At 37.7% G+C, this 15,699-nt stretch overlaps 1 protein-coding gene across 4 annotated transcripts in view; it reads right to left on the bottom strand.

Annotated features, from left to right (window-relative positions):
* Positions 1-15,699, bottom strand: part of PIK3C2A (phosphatidylinositol-4-phosphate 3-kinase catalytic subunit type 2 alpha) — a 51,613-nt gene that overhangs the window by 35,489 nt on the left and 425 nt on the right. For 3 of the 4 annotated variants that reach the window (XR_014184693.1, XM_082058901.1, XM_082058903.1), the window contains exon 2: positions 3,888-5,062. Coding sequence is in view for 3 of the 4 variants with exons in the window: in XM_082058901.1 (XP_081915027.1) it covers positions 3,888-4,997 (1,110 nt within the window). In the remaining variant the exon portion in view is untranslated. Of the gene's footprint in view, positions 1-3,887; positions 5,063-5,266; positions 5,283-15,699 lie in introns of those variants that run through there. The other variant, XM_082058902.1, reaches the window with a different exon arrangement.

Raw genomic sequence — 15,699 nt, 5'->3', positions numbered from 1 at the left:
TGCACTACAGCTTTTCTGAAAATCACCACAATTTATTCACACTTGAAATAGTGAATAACTACTTAAGTAGTATTTGGGTTATTATTAGCTGAAAAAATTGGGCACCTAATTTCATTAGAGCATATCAAATATAGTCAAAATTAGACTTTTTCAGAAAAAGGGTCAAACCTGTAACATGCAGTGCCAGGGACTGTCAGGTCATTTCCTTTCAGAACTTTTTTTTCCTCAAATCAACTTGTTTAAGCAGCATAGCATAAACTTACAAGGGATAATATACACAATCCATCAATGCCACTGGAATTGCATTTAAATGTAGTTATTCCAGCTAAACCGCCAGTTTCATGAACACCAATCAGTTCAAAAGGATCAATTCTATACAACTGGGAATTAGCCAAACCATGGGAAGCAGTTAGAGCAGGAAGCTGTAAAGCCACAAAACCTGGAAAGAGATTCAGGAATCATACCTTCAATTTTAAAAAGTTCTTCTGTTCTAACATCTCAGAGAAGTTCTGTCATAGAAAAATACTTCTGGGGAACTGCACAAGACCTGCTGACAAACCTGTGCAATTGTATCTAGTACATGCATTCTCTAAGCAATTACACAATAACAACAAAAATAAATCATACAAGGAAACAGGAAGTAAACATACTAAGTGAAAGGTAAACAACTTTGCTAAAGATTCAAGTAGCTGATGGCCAGCACTCAACACAAAACTCAGTAACTTCAAATCAAGGAGTTGGCTATACGAATGTTAAGTTTTCTCTATTTAAGGACACTTTAAAAAATTACTAAGTACTCAAAGCACTATGCAATTCTAACCAGAGTATAAAAGCAATACACAAGGGGATTACTTAAAGTCACACTAGTGATAAAACATCGCCACTTCATGCTATACAACAATTGAATTATTTACAGCAAAATTTGCACATTATTCTGCTATTAAATTCCCTAAATGTAGGGAACTGCAAGGCATTTCCACACATGGGGTAAACAAATTCCAATGTAATGAGCAAAGGAAACAAAACAATATCAAAAAAACATCACACCACACCCCCCCACAGTTGACCTCAGGGGTGCATTTGGCTACGAAGAACAGCCTAAAATTAATTCAAATATGCATTGTTGGAAATTACCTCCTGGTGGATAATTAAGAATATCAAATACCTCCTTGCTTTTTTAGCTGAATTTCAATACTATTTTTTATCACTTTCTGGAAGATAATTCAGGAGGACAAGCTTTGATAAACTAAGAAATCTCTTTAAAATCCACTGGGTTCAGATGATGAGGGTTTTGAGCAACAAGCAGTATTTGATTTTCTTTAACTTCCAGATAAACAAATCTAGGAGGAGCCAGAGCTATCAGCCAAACAGGAAAGAACTTGTAAGAAAGGACTTCAGGCCAAAGTAGATAAATAGTTCATAGCAGTACAACCTGCAAAAATAGAAGTGGTCTGCAGATACGATTACTCTTAACAACAAAAAGCTAATACCAAACCCAGTGAATTAACAAAAGCCGAGCTAAATTAAATCCCCTTTGTATATAAAACCACAAGACTCTTCAGCTCTGGGAAAGGAAAGGTAAAGATGACAACACCTAAAACAGGACAAAACAATGATTTTTGCCTCTGCTTTCAGAAAGGAGAATGACTAACACTGAAATATTTAAAGGGAAATAATGAACATATAGATACTTCAAATATGAAGCAAAATTCAAAGCAATCTGTTTATGTGAAGGATTAAATATAACATGATAGAATCAAAATATATTACAATGAATTTTTACTAATAGTTTTGTTTAAAGGGGCAGTAAGAGTATGAGTTATTCAGGAGGAAAAAAATGACCCAGACTAGTTAGGATGCAAGACTTGAGAATATACTTTCAAGGAAATATACACCTGGAGGTAAATGGGATAAAATACAAGAGAACTTCCAAAAATAGAGGCTAAATAACTCAGCTTCCTACCATACCAGATGGAAAATTATTTACACTAGAAAATAAAGAAGCAGCATAGGATGTGCACAAGATAAAGCAAAAGCCACAGGTTATGATCAAAAGATATCCATTTGAGAGACTCGTCTTTAGATCTATTATCTTTGTTCATAATTTAGCACAAACAGCAGAAACAGCCAATTTACAGTCTTGTATCATCAGCTAACTTTATTATAAAGACTAGAACTGGAAAATTATGCCAAGCCTAGTTAACCACAGACTGGGGGAACCCAAGGAGAAATTAAATTTCAAACCTTCCATTGGACATTGACTGCAGGAGTCTGCTATAAACTAAAAAATTGTTTGAAAGAAATGGTAGCTTAAGAAAATGAGATATATTAATTGACTACAGGATATGTGCTATTGTGATGTCATTGTGAATAAAACATGCCAAGAGCATGCCAAGGAAGATGCCCCTACCTGTAAGGAGGGTTTAATTCATGCCACTGTAGAAGGCACATGGTACACTGTGCTCTCACATGGACATGGACAACAACAACAACAAATCCTAATAAGCCATTCTCAAATAAAAAAGTGACAGGAAATGGAAACCATCACGCAGAGCTTGCACAGAAGCTGCCAGAAAGCCACTGTTTCTTAAAGCTTCTTGAAGTAAACATCAAAATGGTTCTTTATCTTAAATACCTGCTGTTCCATCCCGTTAAGAAGAACATTTGCTAAGAGCTAGTTACTAATATGAATGCATTTCTGGTGAAAATCAGATGACTGTTGAGGACAGTGAGCATCTGGAAAATCAAAAGTAGGAGGAAAAGACCATACGTGAACACAGACCTTGAGAATTATATGAATCAGTTAACAGGTGATCTGCAAACAGCATGGAATGGGACTTGAACAGGGAAGACTCTTTAAAAAACCCTGGAATTCATAAAAACAAATTTCATTCAGCAACTGTCAAATATTACTTTCTACAGACAACGCTTCAAAAGCACCAATTCAATATAGTCTAGCTATTCCAGCCAACAGTTACATTACAATCAACCAAACATCACTGGAAACCAACAGACACCACCAGAAAGCATGACAAACTGAAGAAGCAAACTGCTATAGAGCCCAAGTCTACACGTCTCTCCAAACACTAGGAAACAGCTGAGCTCACATATCACTGCTCAACAGTGAGTGGAAAAAAAATTAGGTTAGACCCAAGATATTCACACATGTAATGTTAAAAATGCAATCCCTTAAAAAGAGAGGTGAAGAGTTTTTTTGAGTTCAGGTTTTTTTTGGTCCTTCTCCACTGGTTTTCTATTAAACATTTGCCAGAATACTGACAACTAGCCCAGAAAAACAGGAAATCCTTCAACTGAGGGCCCAAAAATTTCACTTCAATGGAAATTTAGACAGCCCTCTAAGCCAAAATCTAGTAAATCTTTCTTTTTCTGAGAAGAAAACTCCCCCAGTTTGGGGAGGGAAGAAATAAGGAGCAATTTGGAAAATATCCTTGACTGATAAGTTGTTTTTCATAGCATGTCCCTAGTCTATTAAAAACACCTAGAAAGACAACATATTCAAAACAGCTGCAATCCAAAGTCTTCAAGCCAAACAAATCTTTTATTCCCTGCCTCTACCCAGTTTCTACAATTATGATTTTTCCTGCCATTATCATCCTTTCTAGGGGTGACTTTGACTCTAAGACTTCTCCTTCAGCCTTTGTACTCTACCAAAAAAAAACAAACAACCAGAAGTATTCATGTTCACTTTCTAGTGAGGTGGCCAATATTTTAAAACATAGTATCTTGTTTTATGATGGAATTACCACAGAAATAATTTTAAAAGATAGGAAAAGTTAAATATTCTACAGTCATTTACTGTACTTGGAAAAGGGAGGGATGCGTTTGTGGGAGCATAATTAACCAGATGAGATTGCTGATTTACATACCTGTGACGTTTGGCCCTGTAACTTTGTAAGTTGAGTTGTTCGCATGTTTAAGGACTGGCTCCTTGTAACTGTTGCTCCAGAAGATTTCCCATTAAGTTTTCTTTCCAGATGACAAGTTACTAACAACTTTTCTTCTAACAGCACAGCATCCCACGGATCTTCCGCAGTCATACTTGAAGCCCTCTCTCCATCATTCTCTGCCTTATTTAAAGTCTCCACACTATCCACTTTGGGTTTACTTAGGGGATCCAAATCTAACCAATCAAATTTACTAACATCTCTGCAGCTTTCTGAGGCTGGTAGGTTAGAAACCGCAGACTTTATAGCAGTCATTTCCAAGTCTGTGCTTGACTTCCCATTTTTCAGAAATTCTGAGGTGCTTGCAATTTTGTCAAATACTTTTGCCATTTCTGGAGTAAGTACTGGAGGATATATGGGTAGGCTTCCTTGTGGATGGAAAGGTGTAGTAGCTGCCAATGGGTATGAAATGTATTGTGCCTGCCTTGGAAGACCAAGATAAACAGGTTCTCTAGAGTGATAGGAGGACATAGTTGGATGGAATCCATTCTGAAATACACCAGTCTGTTTTGTGTAAGAAGCGGAGGGGTAAATAGGAGGTAAAGTGCATGTCACAGGTGCTGGTATTCCAGGCGTCCACTGTCTTCTCTGACCCGTAGGCCCAAGATAAAACTGTGAAGACACAGACGGGCTCAAAATAGGACTTACTGGTAATGCAGATACTTTACTAGATTCAAAACTGTCATCCAGCAGCAGTTTTTCTAGTTCAGCATGAGTAAGCTTCTCTATGTCAATGGTACTTAGTTTATCTTCCATGCTCTTGGCATCAGACTCTGGAAACACCATTAGATCATGGTCCTGTTTATTATGAGCCTGTGCTTTTTGTCTGGTGCTGCTAAAAGAATGGAAAGTTTGTTTATTCCCAGCAACACCTCTTTCTTTCTGCATCTTAGCTAATGCTTCAGCTTCCATCTGCAACGCCTCCTCTTTGTCCACATCTTTTGACCTTGCAGCCGCCAAAGAAGGTGATGAGTGCTGTTTAAATCCATTGCTACTGGATATCTGGGCCATACTGCAAGAACAGGTGTCCATTTAAAGAAGCAACACTTCCCTTCTACTGGTTGTCTATCCTTGGCTTTGGAATAGATTTAGAAGATCTGAAAAGGAAATGAAACATTAGAAACACATAAAATAAATATTACATAGAGAAGTAGCAAGTCATACATCACACCTGATAAGGTTGAACGTGTCCTGCAGAAGCCCAGGACATAAAATATTAAAGAGAACCTTTTTTTGGGGGGTGGGGGAAGGTCAAATTTAAGAAGATAATCCACCCACCTATTTGTCTTACTAGTACTTACCAGTAGGTAGACTAAGTACCTGGTTTCTTTTTGCACCACTAAACCTAAGACACAGAAAAGCTACATTCAGGTATCTAACCACTTTCAGATTTGAGCAATTCTGCACACTTAGCCAGGTTCAATCTCAGAAGCAGAAATAATTCTAAAGACCATACAAATATCTAGCATAGATAAAGCACATTACTGAGAGGACTTCCAGTTTACTTCAATATATTACAAAAACAATAGAGGTATCAAACTGCTGTACCATGATTACGATGGTCATAATGGTGCTGAAGCACCTCCCTTCAGGAAATATCATGGTACTTTACCCTCTTAACAAGAGAAATAGTGCCTATGAAATGCTGTTTCTTGGACAAGCAAAATAAGCTATTTAAGTAGAGCTGCTCATTAAGCAATCCCTTTAACAGCCCCTTAAAGGAAGTGTCATTCACTACTAGGTAAGGGAAGAAACTCTGAAAGGTCACTTTTGCTTAAGGCTACCACCAAGAAAAGGACATCTTGCATTTCTCCAATTCCAATCTTATGCTTAGCACTACTACACGACTTCCCATATATATCACGATATCTCTGCCTCTTTAATAAAATAATCTTACAAGAGATTACCCCAAGAACTATGTTATTTTTCAATATTATTTCTACTTTATTCCAGAGCTTTTACACACAGGACAGAGTTGAGTCTAGGAGATGAGATGTCTTCCAGCAACAGCTCATATGCATATTAAGTAGCAAGATAAAAATCATGAATAATGAGTTTCTGCTCAGAGCGTTACAAACAGCAATCTTCATTAAAACACAGTTTCACGGAACTAGATGAGAATTTTACATGTAAATCACCACAGGTTGAAGTCATGCAACAGCTGACAAACTGAAAGAGTTCTCTGCAGTAAGTAATGCAGATAACTCCAAAGTCTGTCTTTATGTTCCCTTGCAATTCACACCCATAAGGTGGTGTTTCACCCCTCGACCTTGAACCAGACCAGATATATGTGCCTTTAAACTGACTGTACTTCTGTGGACTTGCCACAACCAGCAAGATTCTTAACAGATTTCTAACAGATTCTTTAAATTCTTCAAGACACTGACCAAGCTTTTGTTACCCTGCTTCACTTCAGTGTCTCATATTGTGAAGGACAGATGTCTTTGTAAGAGGCTGGACACATTTCAGCTAAGTCTAAAAACATAAAACCAGGTGAAAACCTTCACAAAGCAAGATTAAGCCAGAACTGATGTTACAGGTACCACGACAAGATTTAAATTAAAGGGGGCATTTTCAAAAAGAGTGAAACTGTGACAGACTAACAGTTATAAAACCCTGAAAACCACATAACTAAAGTCCTAGGGAATAAAGTCTTCTTAAGGAGGAGCTTTGGAGGTTACTAGTATGTATCCATTCCATGAGATGATATTCAACAGATGAAGTCTACAGAAAAAAGCAGACACCAGATGCACTGAATATTTTGTAGATGGTTTAAGCCTAATAGTCACAGATAACATCCTAATGAGAACTCTAATATACTTTACATCAATTGCTCTACTTTACATCAGTTGCTCAGACTGCCCAGATACCCAAGCAGCCTTTAATCTATTAACTTGCAGCTGGTTAAAATTGCTATGTCAAATTTTCAGATGCGAGAACACCTTGACTTATGAAGTCTTCCAAGTAGCTATATATAACAACAACCCTGGCTCCTTAAAGAAGCAGGAAGCCTTATTTTTCTGCTGACATTGACAGCTTTGATCTCCGTACTCGCCAAGCAGTCTCCTACTCACAAGAAGTCTCTGTTCCACAAAGTCACAACTTCAGATAAACCTACATTCCTTCACGCTCAAAAAAATGGTGCACAGCTACTACAGCACATTTGTTTTTAACATCTAGAGAATCCAAATTGCTCAATAATTGCTTATTTTACAATTTTACATTACAGTGCTACATTTCTGTCAGTGTATGATTTGCACACTTGCACTAATAAATCCACTGGCTTCTAGTATTCAAGACAGAATAATATTATTATTAGGGTTTATCTGAGAAGTTTGATTTTATTTTTGCAAGACAGTCTCATCAGCATACATACACTTAATGCGATCACTGTATGCAAGTCCTGTCCTTGGGAAACTTCTAAAACCAAATCAGTGTATAAATTTCTGTCAAAACTGTATAAGCAGACTGCAGTTTTCAAACAGTTTGGAGTTAAAAACTGGTCAAAAATATGATAAAATTGCAATAATTTTACCCAAACTTCACCCTGCACGCGAGTTTTAAGCAGTAAATTCACATGATAAAACACCAGAAGAAAAGCTCCCTAGGTATAAGCATGATTAAAATAAAGATAGGCCTTCTTTTAAATGGTAACTACACTGTGTCGGTAATTTCACATAAGAAATTCAGCTTCACTTTGAACTTCTGATTTTGTAGCCATATACTTTCAAGGGCATACAGCAAACAGAATTTATACTTCTCCAACATCTACAAAGATAAGGGGAAATTCCATTTGGAACTCCTCTCAAACACTCAGAAGCATATATATATATATATATAAAGTCCCAGAAATCAGAAAAAACAGATACCTGAGTCACTACTGACCACACCATAGAAATCCATGAGAAATTTGCAACAACTGGAAGTCATTGGAAGACCCAGAAATAATCCTTAAAGAGTCAGGATTGTTCTCATCTCAACTGCTGACCACTATTTTAAGTAACAGTAATAATCAGTTTTCAACTGTCAATCTGTTCACCTTCAAGAACACAACTCTTTCCAAACACTTACAGAACAGGTTAAATTCTTTCATTTTCTTAAAAAAAAAAAAAAAAGGAAAACTTGAAGCAGCTGAAGGGATTATAACAGAAATATGAAAGTGATAAGACAATTTCCTACACCACCTATTTCTCCCCTAAATTTGAAATTAAATGGCCACATTCATGCTTTGTATAAAGTCACCATACTTACACTGCCCTAGCAATACCGATATTGCCTACAAATCTCAACCACGCGATTTATCTACAGCCTTGACAAAAGGTGATCTGTCTCTTGTGGTGTGACTTACTTAACTTTAAGCAATATTTTCTTTATGTATTCAGTCACATGTGGTCAGACACATGTCTGCAGACCTTCTCTGGCTTCAAACTAGTAGGGTGGCCCTAAGATCAAAACTTCCTTGATGGTAATTTTGAATGAATGTGTTTAGAGTCTAAAGTTAACTTGATCAGTCAAGTGCCTGGGTATTGCTATGTAATTTTGAGTATTGCTCATTATTTATTATTTCAAAGAAGTAAAATGCTCTTTAAAAAAATGCAGCAATAAAACTTTATTATTATAAAGAACCAAGAAACTGCAAGATGTCTGACCATCTTCAGATCAAAGGCTCTACGTGGAATGGGGAAAACAAACTAATCTAACAAATATTAATACATAAAATTGAACTACATGGGGGTTTGTTTGTTTGGGTTTTTTTTTGAATGAGGAATTTGTAAGTGCTTGGTAAGAAACGTCAGGAGAATCAATACAGGATATTACATTTCTACCAGGACAAAGACTCCCAAAAATCTATATTAGTTATCTATCTTAATGAGCAAGGGATGACTTTATTAGAGATAAATCCTGTTACCTTAAGCAGAGGTAATCGTACCATCTGCTCATGTACATGTTAACATTGCTCTCTACTTAAGATGAGTTGCACAACAATTTTCTTTCCAAAAAAACCCAAGGCTTTTAATATTCTATTTATAATTTGTTCTAGTGCTAAACAAGGGCAGAACATATTACTTGGTAATTCATTCTTAAGAAATACTAAACAGTTATCACAAATCAGAGTACATTAATTCCCTAGAGTCCAAACACTAAATACAGAAGCAATAATAAGTTAGACCATTTCCTGCATTCCTCAAGACGTAATGCCTGACATACAGCAGCCAGAGCTTCCTCAGAACAAGTGTAATTTTCACAATAACTGTGGTTATTTTGCCATTAAAAAAATATATACATATGAGGAATTTGCCTAACATCGAACCATAGCTAACTTAAGAATTAACAAATCTTGACTGCATACCAGAGATGGTAGCGGTTTTCTGGGATAACAAGGAAAACTTAGTACAATAAGACCGCAGTAATACAGTATGGAAAGTAGTAATTATCTGGAAAGGAATTCACAGCGAGACATTTGCCACAGCAGGAAAACTCGTTAGCAAGAAAGAAAACCATTAGAACTTTGATGTTCAAAAGCCCTCTCTGCCAGATACATCCAGATTGCTAGAAACTGAGAAACAACTGAACAGATACTTCACAAAGTCATGTCATGAGTAAGTCTAATATTTTCTAAAATACTGTTAGGTTTAAATCAGAAGTTTTTTTTCAATAATGTGTACATAAGTAGTCTGGAAAGGCTAGTGTTTCAGGCATGTAGTTTTATCATGCTGTCTTTCCACTAAGAACTTGGTTGGTTCTTCAATCTAGTCAATTTAACAAAATTAGAAAGCGTCCCCTTGTAGATGAGATTAATACAGGTAATCAAAAGACTGAATCCATTTTGTTCCAGGTCATGTTTACAGAATCTTCCAAGACAATTTCACTACCTTAAACACAGGTACAATTTTAATTGGGCACAAACTCTGAACCAGTACTCATTTCTGGTTTGCTCAAATCATTCAGCTTGTACATACCTAAGCAGCTGTACTTTGAAAATTCATTTACATCTAAAAAGTACCATTTTATCATAAAGCATCTGATCTTGAGAGCTAGGGAAGAATAGGGTGTTAATAGTGCTAGAGCAAGAAGCCCCCAGGAAGGCTTTAAGGCCTTTCAATGTTGGCAACAAATCCCTTGAAAAATCCAGCCTTGGCTCTTTCGATGTTTATAAAACCACTTCTGAACTCTTCTGCTTAAATCAATTTTTATCCATGAACACTGTGCAGGAGACTTACTAGATATGGCATACTTTGCAACTGTAGAAACTTGATGTTTTGATCAGTGTTGCAAGAGAGACAAAAGGTGTAAGCATCCGTGATGATGTTCCACCCAAATCTCAGTGTAGGCAGCTATAGGCACCTACAGGTTCTGTGTTCTCCATTGCCACAAAATGCTCTTGCCCTCTTGAACCAGTGGCTTGCACCATTAGCCACTGCAAGCCATTCCACCAGTGGATGTGGCTACATGCAGATTTGGCACAGTATGTTTGCAAGCTTCTTCAGCATATTTGTGCTGTTACACTCCTCCCATCAAATTTTAAACACAATCACCATTTCATTTAAGTCTGTCGAAGATATAGGGGTCTTAAAAATAATTCCATATAAGTTCCATAAAAACAAGCAACCTGACACCACCAAGAACACTGGGTGCCACAGCTAGAAGCAGTAGCGTGAGCTCTTACTATTGGACACCATAGATTTATTATCAGGATAATCTTCATAAAAGCTTGAATTATGGTAAGAAGTCCTTAAAGCAAATCAGCTGAAGACACAAACCAACAGGAAACTTCACATAGTTTTCATCAGCTGTAGAACTACTCATCAACTTTTCATCTCTGTATTTCTCCCTATTTTGTCCTCAGCTCTCTAACACCACACCTGCAATTCTGCCCCTGCCCAGTACTTTCTGGATGCACATACCAGAAAAAGCAATAATGAAACTGATGGCATCCCAGGCTGTTTCATTCTGAAGCACTTAGCCAAGGTTTTGTTTTGCTTTTTTCCATGCTTTACAGCCAAGTCTATTAGCATCATTGTTTGACAAAGGCTAAGAATTTCAGTTCTGTTGCAATGTCTCCTTACAGAATAATGCTTTCATATCTACTCCTCTGTTTCAGAAGTTTACTTTTATAAACTTTTTACTGGTTCTCCTGCTTTTCAACCACCTCTAAATTTGTGCTTTTCTCCATGTCACCCTTACGATTCACACTCATTTCCACCAGTCCTTCTATTCAAAGGGTACTTGAAAACATTCAGGCAATACAGAACATTCTACACAAAATCACTATCATCTACTGTTTTGGGTGGGCTTTTTAAAATTTTTAAGTAATTCCATTGCTCCAAATATTCTGATTCCCCAGCTGAATAATTTGTGCAGTAATTTGTGATCTTCAAAATCATTTTACTCTGAAATACCACTTTCACAGAACAATTAAGACTGGAAGGGGCTTCAGGGGGTGTCTAATTCCACCACCTGCTCAAAGCAGGGTCAGCTATGAGAAGGTGACAAGGGTGCTCAGGGCTTTATCCAGGCAGCAACATCGCAGACAAAGTTTTAGTTATTCATACAGTGCAGGCCTGATCACAGCAGAGTGTCACAAATTACCTGGAGCATCTATTCATACCGGAACTTCCACTAATCCAAACAGCAGTGGTACTAAGCAGATATTTTAAACTACATGGCCAATTCAATAAAAAATACAGAAAGTATCTAGAGGGTGGGGAGGAGAGAGAAAAGAGGACAGGAACATTTGTGCTATCTGCTTTAATTACCCAAATAGAGATGCCCAAACACCTTCCACAGTTTTATAACATTCTACAGCACAGAGGACCACTGTAAAAACCCAGATTTTCTTAATTTACACACCTGAAGCAAGCCCTGCAAACATTCTCCTAATGTCACAAGGCATTCTAAAGATGGTAAAACACAGGAAGTTCATGATGCAGCATCCAGTGGCTATTAACATAGGGAGATGAAAACAACCCTCCCGCACAAAGATCTTATTCTATTCCCTGTGCAGCAGCACACAGTCTACACCTTCAACAAAACACAATCAAAACTAACAGTAGAGCAAGGAGACAAAACCACGTCACCACAGCTCTGATCTAGATTTAACTCCGTATCACTGTATTAGTATCAACCTACCAGGCTAACCAAATGCAATTCTGCTGCAGTAGCCAAATTATTTCTACCACTTGGTTCAGCAGACGAGTTTCCCCTCAGGCAGGAAACTTGCACAGTTTCAATCATAACCAGCAGATGCTTCTCAGTCACAAATCTAGTGTTTATGAAAGTAGTACAGAGAATTGTTGATCATTAACAGAACAAATGCAGTGTTCACATATACCTGTTTGTTTCATGCATTAGAACATACTAAATGTTTATTAGATATATTGATTCAATTATTACTTTTTTTAAAAAACACTACACTGGTAGAAAACTGGACAGCATGGCTACACTCAGGCCAAAGGTTCATCTCATCCTTAACTTGTCTCTATGGGTGGTTGCAGAAATGCAAATGGAAAAAGATTAAACCAAGGCAATTATGCAATGACACTTCCTCAAAATACTCCCCTAGTCTTCACTAATTTGCCACTCAAGGACTTCCTGAATCTTGAGGTAACTTCTCTAATATTAAGACCTCTGATGGATTTTTCCCTCCAGGAATTTGTCCAGCTGCATGCTGAACTCATGGAAACTTTCAGCAGTCACCTTGTAACTCAGGACTGTCACCACCCTCTGCCTTTCTACTGTGACTACCATCCAAGTAGAAGACCATATCAGTTACTCATGATCTGTTCTCAGTGTACCTCCCACAACTATTAACATCAACTACAATACTGAAACCTACGAGCTTCCAACTCTATATGGACCAAATTATTTAATCTAGGTCATCATGTGGTGAACAACCTCGAGATCTGAACTAGTGACATTCTGTTAACATAAAAACCGTGAGGTCCTCATACACCACATACTGTAAGGTTTCAATTATGGTTGGCTTTTTGTAAGTGATGTTTTGTTTATAATTTTGATGCCACACACCTGAAAATTACAACTTTAATGAAATAAGCAGACATACCTTCTCTCTGTACTTCAGATTCCTCAATGAAAGCACCCTGAAGTGACCACCACTTCGAACAAACCAAACTGACTTGAGGCAAGTAATTTCAGGTTGCATTTCTACTAAGGTATAGATCAAAGTAATATTTCTCATAACTTTTTTTTGTGTGTGAGAGCTTTGAGGAAAACATTTTATTCTAAATGTATTCTAGATTAAGTGAGATTTATCATTAGTGGGACACTTTGAAACATTTCCTCCTTCACTCACTTGTCCAGTCTGGAAACAGCTTCTGCATTCTTCTGCAAAAACTGACATCACAGCAACCTTCTCACGTACAAAGGGCCTGGATGAATACTGTATTAGATGACTGATGTCATGCTGATAAAAACTGAACTCTGGTTCTGGTAAGTAGTTACACATCCACATCTTCTACTTAAAATAGAAGAATGTTTACAGTTTGCGCTTCCACAAAGCAAACAATTTACATTTGTGCTATACTCTTAAGTTTGTTGTACTGTCCTAAAAATAAATACCACAATAATTTCTGCTCTAACTGCAGACAATGAAAGGCAATACTTCTAAAATAAAAAAAAAGGAAGATCATTATCTGAATGTCATTACAGCTAACCTTAAAACACATGCTATACTTTATGAATTCTAGTCATTAGCGTTATGCTTATACTGTCCTACCTACCAATGTTAATTACAATTTTTAAAGCTTCCATTAAGATAGCCTGAAGACTATTCAGGAGCTTAAAGACAAACAATATGCAATCCTGCTCTAACCTAGCATTCCTTTTTCTTGATAGCTCCATACTGATCTGGCTTTAGTCTCACAACAGCCTAACACAACAAAAAAAAAAACAAACCCAAAACATCACCTCAGCATATTTGGTTTTCTAAGCAATGTTTTAATTCAATTTTCTTCAGCTAGGTAGCAGATACAATAGCAGCATTGGATAAGAAATATCAGCCATTTCAAGTTAACTTGGTTTGAGAAGTTAGAAGCAGAGGAACACAAATTCAGAAAGCTTTTTTTACTTGACATTTTGAAATGCATAATTTTCCACTTAGGGCATTTGGTTTTCTTTGGTGGTATAGAGAGAGCTACTCAATGAAGATAAAAATAACAAAATAATCATTTTATGTTTATATACACTGATCATCTATACTGATGAACCTTTATGTTTGCGTCCTTAATGATTACAGTAATACTCCAAAAGGAAAGAGGAACATACCATTATATTGTAATTAAGTAGGACAAATCTATTTTTTAAATCAACTGGAATTTTAGATCTTTCTAGAGACCTCTGATGTACTTTTATAAAAAAGCATATTTATGTGACTGTTCAAATACAGCGCAACATTTAAGAAGATGGAATTCTAAAGAGTTTATTATTTTTTCTTCAACAAAAGGCCATTTAACCTCAAGTATTATTCAACTTTCTTTTATTGTCCATTTATTCTTCAGTTTAATATCAACTCGCTTTCAGTTAAAAAAAAAATTAACCTAGTGTGCATTGTAGCCCCATTCCTGCCACCAAATGCAGTAAATGATTCAAATTTGAGCAACTTCTTGTCCTCCCAGACACAAAGTTTTTTGCAGGCCCACTCCCACTGTTGGCAGAATGAGGGACACAGCCACCTTCAAAGCTAACAAATCCAACTAACAAAATACTTTCATCTGTCAGATTTCATTCCCTCCACCCCACTTCTACTTCCCCTTTGGATTCTTCATAAATCATCCAGCACTACTACTCCTGAACACAGTTTATACTGTAAGTAGGTGTTGCACAACATCTTTTACCAACATCACACTTTTTTTTTTCTTGATTTTTCAGTTCCCTTCAGAAAAATATTTGCATTAAACACACAAGACTGTTATTTAAAAACTTTGCATCTCTCCCCTACCCCAAATCAGCTCAACTGCACAATGCTTTAGGACCACATTTTCAATAAGTAATACAATGATGAGGAAGAACATCAGAATGTTTCTTTTCTTCCAAGCTCTTTGAGTGCATTTTACTACCATGTTCTCTTTCTGTAAGAGCAGCGTAGCTTTACTGAGAGGTCACTAGTGCTAGAGAAGATGCCGGTATAGCTTTTTTAATCGCATTGATGCAAAATAACAAACTCGGTCAACTTGTGAGCAGTAAGCTCATGTGTAGGCTTCCATGTGTAACTACGAGTAACCGAAAACCTCTCGGAGGAAACAGCAGAGCTGTGTGAGAATCAGCTTTGTCAACAGCCAACTTCTGTGGAACCACAGTAACGCTGCAACCCGAGGTTAGTTAACCCACTCAAAAAGCCAACGAGAAGGTGAATAAAAAGGGAATGTAAACCCAGCGGGTCTGCGGCGGCTGTTAAGGTTCCCCCTACACATGGCGAGCACTCGGGCTCCCTAAAGTCTTCCCAAGTGCCTCCTGCTCACGACCCGCCGCCCCGAGACTTCACCCTCAGGTACACAAAGCTCCTCCAGAACCGGGGGTGCTGTGAAGGACAAGCGGCTTCTCGGGACGACTCGGATGGCTCCGTGTCCAAACGGCCCCCTCCAGCGCGGCAGACACCGCAGTTCGCGGATCCGGTTCTCGGGGCAGGCAGCGCCTCCGCCTCGCACCAGCCCGGACACAGACGAGGCGGCGGGGACGAGCCGATCGGGCGGCGCTGCCCCCGGCCCCTCTGCCCGAG

This window comes from Streptopelia decaocto (assembly GCF_964273445.1).
Source record: "Streptopelia decaocto genome assembly, chromosome: 7".
Classification (NCBI taxonomy): Eukaryota; Metazoa; Chordata; class Aves; order Columbiformes; family Columbidae; genus Streptopelia; species Streptopelia decaocto.
This window is presented reverse-complemented; position numbering and strand designations above follow the sequence as displayed.